We start from the raw sequence: 18,200 nt of genomic DNA on the forward strand, positions 1-18,200 counted from the left end.
ACTACACTGGACTCTACCTATACACTACACTGGACTCTACCTATACACTACACTGGACTCTACCTACACACTACACTGGACTCTACCTATACACTACACTGGACTCTACCTACACACTACACTGGACTCTACCTACACACTGGACCGGACTCTACCTACACACTGGACTGGACTCTACCTATACACTACACTGGACTCTACCTATACACTACACTGGACTCTACCTATACACTACACTGGACTCTACCTATACACTACACTGGACTGGACTCTACCTATACACTACACTGGACTGGACTCTACCTATACACTACACTGGACTGGACTCTACCTATACACTACACTGGACTGGACTCTACCTATACACTACACTGGACTCTACCTATACACTACACTGGACTCTACCTATACACTACACTGGACTCTACCTATACACTCACTGGACTCTACCTATACACTACACTGGACTGGACTCTACCTATACACTACACTGGACTCTACCTATACACTACACTGGACTCTACCTATACACTACACTGGACTGGACTCTACCTATACACTACACTGGACTGGACTCTACCTATACACTACACTGGACTCTACCTATACACTACACTGGACTGGACTCTACCTACACACTACACTGGACTCTACCTATACACTACACTGGGCTGGACTCTACCTATACACTACACTGGACTCTACCTATACACTACACTGGACTCTACCTATACACTACACTGGACTCTACCTATACACTACACTGGACTCTACCTACACACTACATTGGACTCTACCTATACACTACACTGGACTCTACCTATACACTACACTGGACTCTACCTATACACTACACTGGACTCTACCTATACACTACACTGGACTCTACCTATACACTACACTGGACTCTACCTATACACTACACTGGACTGGACTCTACCTATACACTACACTGGACTCTACCTATACACTACACTGGACTGGACTCTACCTATACACTACACTGGACTGGACTCTACCTATACACTACACTGGACTCTACCTATACACTACACTGGACTCTACCTATACACTACACTGGACTGGACTCTACCTATACACTACACTGGACTCTACCTATACACTACACTGGACTCTACCTATACACTACACTGGACTCTACCTATACACTACACTGGACTGGACTCTACCTACACACTACACTGGACTGGACTCTACCTACACACTACACTGGACTCTACCTATACACTACACTGGACTCTACCTATACACTACACTAGACTCTACCTATACACTACACTGGACTCTACCTATACACTACACTGGACTGGACTCTACCTATACACTACACTGGACTCTACCTATACACTACACTGGACTCTACCTATACACTACACTGGACTCTACCTATACACTACACTGGACTCTACCTATACACTACACTGGACTCTACCTATACACTACACTGGACTCTACCTATACACTACACTGGACTCTACCTATACACTACACTGGACTCTACCTATACACTACACTGGACTCTACCTATACACTACACTGGACTCTACCTATACACTACACTGGACTCTACCTATACACTACACTGGACTCTACCCACACACTACACTGGACTCTACCCATACACTACACTGGACTCTACCCACACACTACACTGGACTCTACCTATATACTACACTGGACTCTACCTATACACTACACTGGACTCTACCTATACACTACACTGGACTCTACCTATACACTACACTGGACTCTACCTATACACTACACTGGACTCTACCTATACACTACACTGGACTCTACCTATACACTACACTGGACTCTACCTATACACTACACTGGACTCTACCTATACACTACACTGGACTCTACCTATACACTACACTGGACTCTACCTATACACTACACTGGACTCTACCTATACACTACACTGGACTCTACCTATACACTACACTGGACTCTACCTACACACTACACTGGACTCTACCTATACACTACACTGGACTCTACCTATACACTACACTGGACTCTACCTATACACTACACTGGACTCTACCTATATACTACACTGGACTCTACCTATACACTACACTGGACTCTACCTACACACTACACTGGACTCTACCTATACACTACACTGGACTCTACCTATACACTACACTGGACTCTACCTATACACTACACTGGACTCTACCTATACACTACACTGGACTCTACCTATACACTACACTGGACTCTACCTATACACTACACTGGACTGGACTCTACCTATACACTACACTGGACTCTACCTATACACTACACTGGAATCTACCTATACACTACACTACACTGGACTCTACCTATACACTACACTGGACTCTACCTATACACTACACTGGACTCTACCTACACACTACACTGGACTCTACCTATACACTACACTGGACTCTACCTATACACTACACTGGACTCTACCTATACACTACACTGGACTCTACCTATACACTACACTGGACTCTACCTATACACTACACTGGACTCTACCTATACACTACACTGGACTCTACCTATACACTACCTATACACTACACTGGACTCTACCTACACACTACACTGGACTCTACCTATACACTACACTGGACTCTACCTATACACTACACTGGACTCTACCTATACACTACACTGGACTCTACCTACACACTACACTGGACTCTACCTATACACTACACTGGACTCTACCTATACACTACACTGGACTCTACCTACACACTACACTACACTGGACTCTACCTATACACTACACTGGACTGGACTCTACCTATACACTACACTGGACTGGACTCTACCTATACACTACACTGGACTCTACCTATACACTATACTGGACTCTACCTACACACTGGACTGGACTCTACCTATACACTACACTGGACTCTACCTATACACTACACTGGACTCTACCTATACACTACACTGGACTCTACCTACACACTACACTGGACTCTACCTATACACTACACTGGACTCTACCTACACACTACACTGGACTCTACCTACACACTGGACCGGACTCTACCTACACACTGGACTGGACTCTACCTATACACTACACTGGACTCTACCTATACACTACACTGGACTCTACCTATACACTACACTGGACTCTACCTATACACTCACTGGACTCTACCTATACACTACACTGGACTGGACTCTACCTATACACTACACTGGACTCTACCTATACACTACACTGGACTCTACCTATACACTACACTGGACTCTACCTATACACTCACTGGACTCTACCTATACACTACACTGGACTGGACTCTACCTATACACTACACTGGACTCTACCTATACACTACACTGGACTCTACCTATACACTACACTGGACTCTACCCACACACTACACTGGACTCTACCTATACACTACACTGGACTCTACCTATACACTACACTGGACTGGACTCTACCTATACACTACACTGGACTGGACTCTACCTATACACTACACTGGACTCTACCTATACACTACACTGGACTGGACTCTACCTACACACTACACTGGACTCTACCTATACACTACACTACACTGGACTCTACCTATACACTACACTGGACTCTACCTATACACTACACTGGACTCTACCTATACACTACACTGGACTCTACCTACACACTACATTGGACTCTACCTATACACTACACTGGACTCTACCTATACACTACACTGGACTCTACCTATACACTACACTGGACTCTACCTATACACTACACTGGACTCTACCTATACACTACACTGGACTGGACTCTACCTATACACTACACTGGACTCTACCTATACACTACACTGGACTGGACTCTACCTATACACTACACTGGACTGGACTCTACCTATACACTACACTGGACTCTACCTATACACTACACTGGACTCTACCTATACACTACACTGGACTCTACCTATTCACTACACTGGACTGGACTCTACCTATACACTACAATGGACTCTACCTATACACTACACTGGACTCTACCTATACACTACACTGGACTCTACCTATACACTACACTGGACTGGACTCTACCTACACACTACACTGGACTGGACTCTACCTACACACTACACTGGACTCTACCTACACACTACACTGGACTCTACCTATACACTACACTGGACTCTACCTATACACTGGACTGGACTCTACCTATACACTACACTGGACTGGACTCTACCTATACACTACACTGGACTCTACCTACACACTACACTGGACTCTACCTACACACTACACTGGACTCTACCTACACACTACACTGGACTCTACCTACACACTACACTGGACTCTACCTATACACTACACTGGACTCTACCTACACACTACACTGGACTCTACCTACACACTACACTGGACTCTACCTATACACTACACTGGACTCTACCTACACACTACACTGGACTCTACCTATACACTACACTGGACTCTACCTACACACTACACTACACTGGACTCTACCTATACACTACACTACACTGGACTCTACCTATACACTACACTGGACTCTACCTATACACTACACTGGACTGGACTCTACCTATACACTACACTGGACTGGACTCTACCTATACACTACACTGGACTCTACCTACACACTACACTGGACTCTACCTATACACTACACTGGACTCTACCTATACACTACACTGGACTCTACCTATACACTACACTGGACTGGACTCTACCCACACACTACACTGGACTGGACTCTACCCACACACTACACTGGACTCTACCTATACACTACACTGGACTGGACTCTACCTATACACTACACTGGACTCTACCTATACACTACACTGGACTGGACTCTACCCACACACTACACTGGACTCTACCTATACACTACACTGGACTGGACTCTACCTATACACTACACTGGACTCTACCTATACACTACACTGGACTCTACCTATACACTACACTGGACTCTACCTATACACTACACTGGACTCTACCTATACACTACACTGGACTCTACACTGGACTCTACCTATACACTACACTGGACTGGACTCTACCTATACACTACACTGGACTCTACCTATACACTACACTGGACTCTACCTATACACTACACTGGACTCTACCTACACACTACACTGGACTCTACCTACACACTACACTGGACTCTACCTATACACTACACTGGACTCTACCTATACACTACACTGGACTCTACCTATACACTACACTGGACTCTACCTAAACACTACACTGGACTCTACCCACACACTACACTGGACTCTACCCATACACTACACTGGACTCTACCTATACACTACACTGGACTCTACCTATACACTACACTGGACTCTACCTATACACTACACTGGACTCTACCTATACACTACACTGGACTCTACCTATACACTACACTGGACTCTACCTATACACTACACTGGACTCTACCTATACACTACACTGGACTCTACCTACATACTACACTGGACTCTACCTATACACTACACTGGACTCTACCTATATACTACACTACACTGGACTCTACCTACACACTACACTGGACTCTACCTATACACTACACTGGACTGGACTCTACCTATACACTACACTGGACTGGACTCTACCTATACACTACACTGGACTGGACTCTACCTATACACTACACTGGACTCTACCTATACACTACACTGGACTCTACCTATACACTACACTGGACTGGACTCTACCTATACACTACACTGGACTGGACTCTACTTATACACTACACTGGACTGGACTCTACCTATACACTACACTGGACTGGACTCTACCTATACACTACACTGGACTGGACTCTACCTATACACTACACTGGACTGGACTCTACCTATACACTACACTGGACTGGACTCTACCTATACACTACACTGGACTGGACTCTACCTATACACTACACTGGACTGGACTCTACCTATACACTACACTGGACTGGACTCTACCTATACACTACACTGGACTCTACCTATACACTACACTGGACTGGACTCTACCTATACACTACACTGGACTGGACTCTACCTATACACTACACTGGACTCTACCTATACACTACACTGGACTCTACCTATACACTACACTGGACTGGACTCTACCTATACACTACACTGGACTGGACTCTACCTATACACTACACTGGACTGGACTCTACCTATACACTACACTGGACTGGACTCTACCTATACACTACACTGGACTGGACTCTACCTATACACTACACTGGACTGGACTCTACCTATACACTACACTGGACTGGACTCTACCTATACACTACACTGGACTCTACCTATACACTACACTGGACTCTACCTATACACTACACTGGACTCTACCTATACACTACACTGGACTCTACCTATACACTACACTGGACTCTACCTATACACTACACTGGACTCTACCTATACACTACACTGGACTCTACCTATACACTACACTGGACTCTACCTATACACTACACTGGACTCTACCTATACACTACACTGGACTCTACCTATACACTACACTGGACTGGACTCTACCTATACACTACACTGGACTGGACTCTACCTATACACTACACTGGACTCTACCTATACACTACACTGGACTCTACCTATACACTACACTGGACTCTACCTATACACTACACTGGACTCTACCTATACACTACACTGGACTCTACCTATACACTACACTGGACTCTACCTATACACTACACTGGACTCTACCCACACACTGGACTGGACTCTACCTATACACTACACTGGACTGGACTCTACCTATACACTACACTGGACTGGACTCTACCTATACACTACACTGGACTGGACTCTACCCACACACACTGGACTGGACTCTACCCACACACTGGACTGGACTCTACCTACACACTGGACTGGACTCTACCTATACACTACACTACACTGGACTCTACCTACACACTGGACTGGACTCTACCCACACACTGGACTGGACTCTACCTATACACTACACTGGACTGGACTCTACCCACACACTACACTGTCCCTTCAACACACACACAGACATATTTTCACATGCGCTGCTGCTACTCTGTTTATTATCTACCCTGATTGTCTTGCTCCTACATACATGTCAGAGCACCTTAAATCTCTGAAGCTGGAGACTCTTATCTCCCTCACTAACTTTAAGCATCAGTTGTCAGAGCAGCTTACCGATCACTGCACCTGTACACAGCCCATCTGAAATTAGCCCACCCAACTACCTCATCCCCATATTTTTCTTTATTTTGCTCATTTGCACCCCAGTATCTCTATTTGCACATCATCTCTTGCACATCTATCATTCCAGTGTTAATACTAAATTGTAATTATTTTTGCACTATGGCCTATTTATTGCCTTACCTCCATAACTTGCTACATTTGCACACACTGTATATATATATTTTCTGTTGTATTTTTGACTTTATGTTTTGTTTACCCCATATGTAACTCTGTGTTGTTGTTTTTATCGCACTGCTTTGCTTTATCTTGGCCAGGTCGCAGTTGTAAATGAGAACTTGTTCTCAACTGGCTTACCTGGTTAAATAAAGGTGAAATAAAAAAAATACCTGTCAAAAGTGGACACCTACTCATTCAAGGGTTTTTATTTTTTACTATTTTCTACATTGTAGAATAATAGTGAAGACATCAAAACTATGAAACAACACATATGGAATCATGTAGTAACCAAAAAAAGTGTTAAACAAATCAAAATATATTTTAGATTTTTCAAAGTAGCCACCCTTTGTCTCTTGCCTGGTCTGTGAGTTTTGGTGGGCAGCCCTCTCTTGGCAGGTTTGTTGTGGTGCCATATTATTTCTGTTTTTTAATAATGGATTTGATGGTGCTTCGTGGGATGTTCAAAGTTTCTGATATTTTTTTATAACCCAACCCTGATCTGTACTTCTCCACAACTTTGTCCCTGACCTGTTTGGAGAGCTCCTTGGTCTTCATGGTGTCGCTTGCTTGGTGGTGCCCCTTGCTTAGTGGTGTTGCAGACTCTGGGGCCTTTCGGAACAGGTGTGTATATATACACTGAGATCATGTGACACTTAAGATTGCACACAGGTGGACTTTATTGAACTAATTATGTGACTTCTGAAGGTAATTGGTTGCACCAGATCTTATTTAGGGGCTTCATAGCAAAGGGGGTGAATACATATGCACGCACCACTTCTCCATTATTTTTTTGGGAAACAAGTTTTTTTCATTTCACTTCACCAATTTGGACTATTTTGTGTATGTCCATTACATGAAATCCAAATAAAAATAAATTTAAATGACAGGTTGTAATGCAACAAAATAGGAAAAACGCCAAGGGGGATGAATACTTTAGCAAGGCACTGTATTTAGCGTTGTTATTTTCTGTTACTATTTCCTGTTTTTATTTTGCTCATTTTTCTTACTTTTTAACTCAATATTGTTGGGAAAGACTCGTAAGTAAGCATTTCACAGTAAAGTCTACAACTGTTGTATTAGGCGCAAGTTAACAAAAATTTGATTTGCTACTGTTTTATCTATCCTGGTGCCTAGTCACTTGATCCCTAGTTATATGTATCTACCTCAATCACCTCGTACACCTGCACATGGACTTGGTACTGGTACCGTGTATATAGCCATGGTGGATTTATTCCTCATATCATTATTTCTCTATTATCTCTCTTTTCTCTTTGCATTGTTAGGAAGGGCACATAAGTAAGCATTTCACTGTTAGTCTACACCTGTTGTTTCCGAAGCATGTGAAACATAACATTTTGATTTGTTACTCTACCTTTAAAGATGAGTTTCTGCGCCGGTATCGGGACCCCGGTTAGCTGAACGAGAGCATCAGAAAGGTCCTTCAGTATCGGTTCGTTCCCGTCCAGCCCCGTTACCGTGATGCTGTGTTTCGTAGAACCTGCATGTATAGTGGCTACTTTTATATAGTGGCTACATCAGAGACATTAGCTAGCTAGCCAGCTCAGTATCCGATAGGTGCTTTTAGCAACATACACTAGCGTTGCTTTCAATTGTATTGGTTTGCACAAAAACAGTCCATGGGAAGCCAGATGTTAAATACAATTCCATTTCAACTTACTGTGCCATTGGGCAGGACGGTTGTCATTATGACCGGGGGGAATTTGAGAACAAATATCTAAAAGAATCATATTATTAAACAGACTTTCCAAATCCACTTCCTCTCTGTTTACCTCATGTCAAAATGAAAATCGTGCACCATATGTGGACAAAAAATTAATAACTTGTAGGGGACTTTGTTTTGACATGAGGTAACGTTAGGCAGAGAGGAACAACAGACCCACGTTTGGAATGTATTTAATAATACGATATTTTGTCTCAAATTCCTCCGTTATAATGACCAACCGCCCTGCCTACCCACCGACAGTAAATGTAATTGTATTGATGCCGCGTTCACGTGACAGTCGGAACTAGGCAATTCGGAAATGTATATTCGGAGTTTCCTAGTTCCGTCTAGCATGTGAACGAGGCATTAACATCTGGCTTCCCAAAATCTGTTTTTGTGCAACCCAATACAATTTAAAACAACGCTAGTGTACGTAAATACACCAGGATTTCTAAAAGTACCTAGTTACGTATCTGACAACTACTTGGCTAGCTATGTAGCTAGCTAGCTAGCTAGCTATCCCTCCTGCTGTGTGTAACTAGCTAGCTAGCCTGCAGACCCCGACTATCCGACTACCAGTACCATCTCTTTGTCTTCGTTTTACGGAGTGAAATACATTAAACAACCTACAACATTCAAAGCAATGTGTTTGACTTTACCGTAAACAACAGTCACCGTCACATTATTCTCCGCCATTTCTCTGTAGCATGAGTGAAAACCCAAGGGGCCACGGTTCCGGTTGGGAAGCACCGAGGCGACTGGCGGTTGAACTGACGCCCCGCCCCCTGTCCGATTCGAGAAGGGCGCTCCTCCCTCTACTATTGCCGTGACGTCACGATCCCACCCCATACAGAACCAACATCAGAAATCACGCGAGAAAAGATGGCGGAAGCGGATGATGAAGTGGATTCTGAATCTAATGGCGGTAGAATCAAGGAGAATTTGAATATTGTCCAAAATAATGGAAAACGGAGCAAAGTAGTGTACAGTGGTGAGAATGTATCTTGTAGGAGTACGGTTTGTTAATGAGGAGCAGCTGATCGAATTACCAATCTTGAAGAATCCATTTGAGATATCCAAACTGGTAGAGTGAAGGCTGTGAGGTTCACTAGAGGCAGGCTTGTTTTGAATTTTTGTGCTTCTGCGAATCAGAAGAAAGGTGTGTTACGTCTCACCTGATTTGATAAGTTTGAAGTGTCATGTGTGTCTCTTAGGAACAGGGCACCCCTCAAGGGGGTTATATCTGGCGTCTCGTGGGAAGTCGATGTTGAAGAGAGAAACAATATTCCTGGAGTGATTGATGCACATCGGGGGAATCATGTGGTGAATGAAGAAAAAGTGAAGTCTATCTGTTTAGTTTTTTGATATGGACTCTCTCCCTACTCAAGTGCAGTTACGGTATATTAACTACAGAGTCAGAGCATTTATCCCAAGACCAATGCAGTGTGATCACTGTAAAGCTTTTGGTCATGTTTCAAGTGTTTGCAGAAGGGAGAAGCCGAGATGTCCGAAGTTGTGGAAAATATAATATCATGTGTTATAAAAGTGATGAAAATGTGACATGCTGCAATTATACATTCGCAGTTATAAATGAGAACTTGTTCTCAACTGGCTTACCTGGTTAAATAAAGGTTAAATAAAAAAATAATTTAAAAAATTATGGTGGGAACCATGAAGCCACTTCTTTCGAATGCCCCACAAAGGTGAAAGAGAATGAGGTGGCCAAAGTCAGGGCTGTCCAGAGCATTTAATATGCAGCAGCTGTTAAAAGGGTTGAGGGTTTGAATGGTGCTCCTGAAGAGTCCATGGTGGTGGATAGGCCTTCACTGCAGGCTGCAGGGGTAGTCCCCTGTAGCTCAGTTGGTAGAGCATGGCGCTTGCAACGCCAGGGTTGTGGGTTCGTTTCCCACGGGGGGCCAGTATGAAAATGTATGCACTCACTAACTGTAAGTCGCTCTGGATAAGAGCGTCTGCTAAAATGACTTTAAAAAATGTTGCCTTTCACCAGCAGGATCCTGACATTTTAAAGGTTAAGAAGGTGGACTTTGTGGCCTTTATAGCTATGGTGATTAATAGCACTGCCAAGGTGGAGAGAAGGTCCAGGAAGATAGAAATCATTGCGGTTCCTGGGGCTGAAAGATTTCTCGGCGAAGGAGTTACATGGAATATTATCACAAGCCGTACCACCCCCTCAGGGCCTAGAGCCCAAGAAGGGAGATATGGAGAACTGGAAGAAGGAAGAAGAGGGAGTTTTGTTTTGTCAATGTACTATTTTTATTTGGGTGGATTAAGTTAGTTTCCATATTACGTATGGATTTTCTTTTTACCTTATTTTGGTTTCAACCCATCCAGTTGGTGGCGGCAACGCTAGGGTTGTGGGTTCGATTCCCACGGGAAAAATATATGCACTAACTGTAAGTCGCTCTGGATAAGAGCATCTGCTAAATGACGTAAATGTGACGGCAATACACCTTTTGGGGTTGTAGTCCGCCATGAAACCCACAGAAGAAGAAATCGCGCGATATCAGACAGTGGGGCGCCGCCTGACCACTAGTTAATAATAATAAAAAAGCAGTAACATGAAAAAAACAAAACAGCCGTGATGGTTCTCAATTATATCAACTGTATGGGGTGACCGGCCATAGCTGAGTGCTCAGTGGCTCAGGTTAAAAGACCTCTCTCAGTGTTGGCACTGCTACTTCCTACCTGACAGGTAAGAGGACATCAAAACACACTACTAGGAGTGCTCCCCTATTGACATGTTTGGGTGCATGTGCCAGTGTTTGGGAAGAAGCTTCTGGTATGTTAGGAGGACATGCAGATGCACTCCAATTTCCTGGACAGAAAGGTGACATCGCAGATAGAACAATGAGTTATAAAAATCTTTGGTGACATTAGTCTTTCCCTACACCCTACCCCCTACTCTGTGGTCCTCTGTAGCTCAACTGGTAGAGCACGGCGCTTGTAACGCCAAGGTAGTGGGTTCGATCCCCGGGACCACCCATACACAAAAATGTATGCACGCATGACTGTAAGTCGCTTTGGATAAAAGCGTCTGCTAAATGGCATATTATATATTATATTATTACTCTCACTCTGGCCTAGCCCCTTACTTTCAAACCACTATTGCAGCGTTCAAAACGGGGATTTCGGAACTGGGAAATCTCAGACTTCAGTGAGTTCAAGACAACTGGGAACTCGGAACAAAACGAGTTCCGACTGGGAAAATACGTTTTGAACGGTCATCCAACTGGGAATTCCAACTCGGGAACTCGGGCCTCTTTCTACAGCTCCGACTTTCTGACCTGAAGATCACTGACGTCATGATTTGACCTGGTATTTTTCAGAGTTCCCAGTTGTTTTGAACGTGGCATAAGTTTCCAACATGACCTGGCCTGTGTTACACATGGTGTTACAGGAGGAGTTGAACGCGGAGCATGCCTCGTACCTGCGGCAGTACCCAGATCTCCGCGCCATGATGGCCGACTTCTTGCACTTCCTGTTACTACAAAAACCGAACAACGTACCTATGAAGGCAATTCTTAATCCAATTCCAAACTTGCCTTGAGGCCACAGGTATGTGATACCGTAGTCAGACACGCTTCCAAAGCAACCACAGAACAGGGAATCCAAAGTTCCAATCGTGTAAAACAAACATTCATATTCCATTCACCCAGCTCAATTTAACATCAATAGGTTTAGGCTACTATATGATACTCAAATGTTCCCTGTACCTATCATGAGGTTGCTACAACCTAGCCTATGAATGAAAGTTTATAATGTAGGTGCACATGTCGAGAGAAATTAGAGTAATCGAGGTGACAGACAGTGACACATTCAATACCACCTTGCACACACTTGCCTGCATCTAGCTGATCTAGGATGTAATCATTAGTCCAACAGTTGCAAACAAGAGTTTCTATTGGACAAATTCAGGTATTTTTATCCCCATTTTGTCCGGTTTGCTTCCATTTAAGAAACGTTTTAACAGAATCAGCGGAATGAATGCACCCCTGATCACACGCAAATAGTTCACTTTCATAGCAGCCACATACTAACAGCATGATCCCTTTGCTCGTTGTAGAGTGCATTCAGAAAGTATTCAGACCCCTTGACTTTTTCCACAGTTTGTTACGTCACAGCCTTATTCTAAAATAGATAATAATTTTTTTCCTCATCAATGTACACATACTACCCCATAATGACAAGGCAATAACAGGTTTGTAGAGATTTTTGCAAATGTATTAAATATAAACGGAAATATTACTTTTACATAAGTATTCAGACCCTTTACTCAGTACTTTGTTGAAGCACCTTTGGCAGCGATTAGAACCTTGAGTCTTCTTGGGTATGACGCTACAAGCTTGGCACACCTGTATTTGGGGAGTTTCTCCCATTCTTCTCTGCAGATCTTGTCAAGCTCTGTCAGGTTGGATGGGGAGCGTCGCTGCACAGCTATTTTCAGGTCCCTTCAGAGATGTTCGATTGGGTTCAAGTCTGGGCTCTGGCTGGGCCACCCAAGGACATTCAGAGACTTGTCCTGAAGCCATTCCTGCGTTGTCTTGGCTGTGTGCTTAGGGTCGTTGTCCTGTTGGAAGGTGAACCTTCGCCCCAGTCTGAGGTCCTGAGCGCTCTGGAACAGGTTTTTATCAAAGATCTCTCTGTACTTTGCTCCGTTCATCTTTCCCTCGATCCTGACTAGTCTCCCAGTCCCTGCAGCTGAAAAACATCCCACAACATGATGCTGCCACCACCATACTTCACCGTAGGGATGGTGCCAGGTTTCCTCCAGGCGTGACGCTTGGCATTCAGGCCAAATAGTTCAATCTTGGTTTCATCAGACCAGAGAATCTTGTTTCTCATGGTCTGAGAGTCTTTAGGTGCCTTTTGGCAAACTCCAAGCGGGCTGTCATGTGCCTTTTACTGAAGAGTGGCTTCCGTCTGGCCACTATACCATAAAGGCCTGATTGGTGGAGTGCTGCAGAGATGGTTGTCCTTCTGGAAGGTTCTCCCATCTCCACAGAGGAACTCTAGAGCTCTGTCAGTGACCATCAGGTTCTTGGTCACCTCCCTCACAAAGGCCCTTCTCCCCCGATTGCTCAGTTTGGCCAGGTGGCCAGCTCTAGGAAGAGTCTTGGTGATTCCAAACTTCTTCCATTTAAGAATGATGGAGGCCACTGTGTTCTTGGGGACCTTCAATGCTGCAGACATTTTTTGGTACCCTTCCCCAGATCTGTGCCTTGACACAATCCTGTCTCGGAGATCTACGGACAATTCCTTTGACCTCATGGCTTGGTTTTTGCTCTGACATGCACTGTCAACTGTGGGACCTTATATAGATAGGTGTGTGCCTTTCCAAAACATGTCCAATCAATTGAAGTTACCACAGGTGGACTCCAATCAAGTTGTAGAAACATCTGAAGGTCTGAAAACTTATGTAAGTACGATATTTCTGTATTTTTTTTATTTTTATAAATTTGCGAACATTTCTAGAAACCTGTTTTCACTTTGTCATTATGGGGTATTGTGTGTAGATTGAGGGCAAAAAAATATGTAATCAATTTTAGAAAAAGGCCGTAACGTAACAAAATGTGGAAAAAGTCAATGGGTCTGAATCCTTTCAGAATGCCCTGTATATATAATTTCTACGCGCTCTCCTCTCACCTTTCCCTTCTCTTGTGGACTTCAGTGCACAACACATCAGCTGTCTGTGACCAGGCAAAAAACAACATTTCCAAGTGAAACCTTCATATCATGACCGCTAACCGCTACACACAGCCTACATCCAAACCTTCATATCATGACAGCTAACCGCTACACACAGCCTACATCCAAACCTTCATATCATGACAGCTAACCGCTACACACAGCCTACATCCAAACCTTCATATCATGGCCGCTAACTGCTACACACAGCCTACATCCAAACCTTCATATCATGACCGCTAACCGCTACACACAGCCCACATCCAAACCTTCATATCATGGCCGCTAACCGCTACACACAGCCTACATCCAAATCTTCATATCATGACCGCTAACCGGTACACACAGCCCACATCCAAATCTTCATATCATGACCGCTAACCGCTACACACAGCCTACATCCAAATCTTCATATCATGACCGCTAACCGGTACACACAGCCTACATCCAAACCTTCATATCATGACCGCTAACCGCTACAGACAGCCTACATCCAAACCTTCATATCATGACCGCTAACCGCTACACACAGCCTACATCCAAACCTTCATATCATGACCGCTAACCGGTACACACAGCCTACCTCGTTGTCACGTCATAATCAACTAGAACTACTAGAACTAACGTCTGCAGGCCAGTCAAGTTCTTCCACACCGATCTTGACAAACTATTTCTGTATGGACCTCGCTTTGTGCACGGGGGCATTGTCATGCTGAAACAGGAAAGGGCCTTCCCCAAACTGTTGCCACAAAGTTGGAAGCACTGAATCGTCTAGAATGTCATTGTATGCTGTAGCATTAAGATTTCCCATCACTGGAACTAAGGGCCTAGCCCGAACCATGAAAATCAGCCCCAGACCATTATTCCTCCTCCCCCACCAAACTTTACAGTTGGCACTTACCGCCCCAATAGATCCACAGACGATGCAATTGCCATCACACTGCACACTGCCCTATCCCATCTGGACAAGAGGAATACCTATGTAAGAATGCTGTTCATTGACTATTGCTCAGCATTCAACACCATAGTACCCTCCAAGCTCATCATTAATCTTGAGGCCCTGGGTCTGAACCCCGCCCTGTGCAACTGGGTCCTGGACTTCCTGACGGGCCGCCCCCAGGTGGTGAAGGTAGGAAACAACATCTCCACTTCGCTGATCCTCAACACTGGGGCCCCACAAGGGTGCGTGCTCAGCCCCCTCCTGTACTCCCTGTTCACCCATGACTGCGTGGCCAAGCACGCCTCCAACTCAATCATCAAGTTTGCAGACGACACAACAGTAGTAGGCTTGATTACCAACAATGACGAGACCGCCTACAGGGAGGAAGTGAGGGCTCTGGGAGTGTGGTGCCAGGAAAATAACCTCTCACTCAACATCAACAAAACAAAGGAGATGATCGTGGACTTCAGGAAACAGCAGAGGGTGCACCCCCCTGTCCACACCAACGGGACCACAGTGGAGAAGGTGGAAAACTTAAGCACAGACAGTGTGGTGAAGAAGGCGCAACAGAGCCTCTTCAACCTCAGGAGGCTGAAGAAATGTTTCTTATCACCTAAAACCCTCACAAACTTTTACAGATGCAAATTGAGAGCATCCTGTCAGGCTGTATCACCGCCTGGTACGGCAACTGCACCGCCCACAACCGCAGGGCTCTCCAGAGGATGGTGCGGTCTGCCGAACGCATTACCGAGGGCAAACTATCCGCCCTCCAAGACACCTACAGCACCCGATGTCACAAGAAGGCCAAAAAGATCATCAAGGACATCAACCACCCGAGCCACTGCCTGTTCACCCTGCTATCATCCAGAAGGCGAGGTCTGCACAGGTGCATCAAAGCTGGGACCGAGAGAATGAAAAACAGCTTCTATCTCAAGGCCATCAGAATGTTAAATAGCCATCACTAGCACATTAGAGGCTGCTGCTGCCTATTGAAATCACTGGCCACTTTAAGAAATGGAACACTAGTCACTTTAATAATGTTTACATATCTTGCACTACTCATCTCATATGTATATACTGTATTCTGTTCTATAATATTCTACTGTATCTTAGTCCATGCCGCTCTGTCATTGCTTGTCCATATATGTATATATTCTATAGCCTCCTGTAGCTCAGTTGGTAGAGCATGGCGCTTGCAACGCCAGGGTTGTGGGTTCGATTTCCACGGGGGGCCAGTATGAAAAATTTATGCACTAACTGTAAGTCGCTCTAGATAAGAGCGTCTGCTAAATTACTAAAATGTAAAATGTAAAATATTCTTAAATCCCATTCCTTACTTTTTTGGGTATATGTTGTGAAATTGTTAGATATTACTGCACTGTCGGAGCTAGAAGCACAAGCATTTCGCTACACTCGCTAAAACATATTCTAAACACGTGTATGTGACAAATACATTTTGATTTGATTGGGGCAGGTAGTGTTCTCCTGGCATCCGCCAAACCCAGATTCGTCCGTTGGACTGCCAGATGGTGAAGTGTGATTCATCACTCCAGAGAACATGTTTCCACTGCTCCAGAGTCCAATGGCAGCGAGCTTTACACCACTCCAGCCGACGCTTGGCATTGCGCATGGTGATCTTAGGCTTGTGTGCGGCTGCTCGGCCATGGAAACCCATTTCATGAAGCTCCCGACAAACAGTTATTGTGCTGATGTTGCTTCCAGAGGCAGTTTGGAACTCGAGTGTTGTAACCGAGGACAGACGATTTTTATGCGCTTCAGCACTCAGCGGTCCCGTTCTGTGAGCTTGTGTGGCCTTCAACTTCGCGGCTGAGACGTTTCCACTTCACAGTAACAGCCCTTACAGATGACCGGGGCAGCTCTAGCAGGGCAGAAATCTGATGAACTGACTTGTTGGAAAGGTGGCATCCTATGACGGTGCCACGTTGAAAGTCACTGAGCTCTTCAGTAAGGCCATTCTACTGCCAATGTTTGTCTATGGAGATTGCATTGCTGTGTGCTTGATTTTATATACCTGTCAGCAAGGGTGTGGCTGAAATAGCCGAATCCACTAATTTGAAGGGGTGTCCACATACTTTTGTATATATAGTGTATGATTATTATATAATTATATTATAGACATTCATGTGTTCGTGGTGTGCGACACGGTACTGTGTTGACTGCCTGAGAGGACACTTTATTGAGCTATCCAGAGACATGCCACAAGTGTTTCCAGGTTAGTAGAGATCCATCATGTAGAACTGGTTAGTTGGCCCATAGAGTTCAGTCCATCATGTAGAGCTGGTTAGTTGGTTAGTTGGCCCATAGAGTTCAGTCCATCATGTAGAGCTGGTTAGTTGGCCCACCG

At 44.5% G+C, this 18,200-nt stretch overlaps 1 protein-coding gene across 1 annotated transcript in view; it reads right to left on the minus strand.

Moving 5' to 3' along the window:
- LOC311150845 (BAG family molecular chaperone regulator 1-like) overlaps nucleotides 1-9,945 on the minus strand; it is a 29,320-nt gene extending 19,375 nt beyond the window's left edge. Inside the window, exons 1-2 of the mRNA XM_084188398.1 lie at nucleotides 9,849-9,945; nucleotides 8,839-8,964 (exon numbers count right to left, since the gene is read on the minus strand). Of these exons, the coding sequence (XP_084044524.1) occupies nucleotides 8,839-8,964; nucleotides 9,849-9,885 (163 nt within the window). The 5' untranslated portion in view covers nucleotides 9,886-9,945. The remainder of the gene's footprint in view (nucleotides 1-8,838; nucleotides 8,965-9,848) is intronic.
- Nucleotides 9,946-18,200: the final 8,255 nt, after the last annotated feature.

Source organism: Coregonus lavaretus (genome assembly GCF_964263955.1).
Source record: "Coregonus lavaretus genome assembly, chromosome: 23".
Lineage (NCBI taxonomy): Eukaryota > Metazoa > Chordata > Actinopteri > Salmoniformes > Salmonidae > Coregonus > Coregonus lavaretus.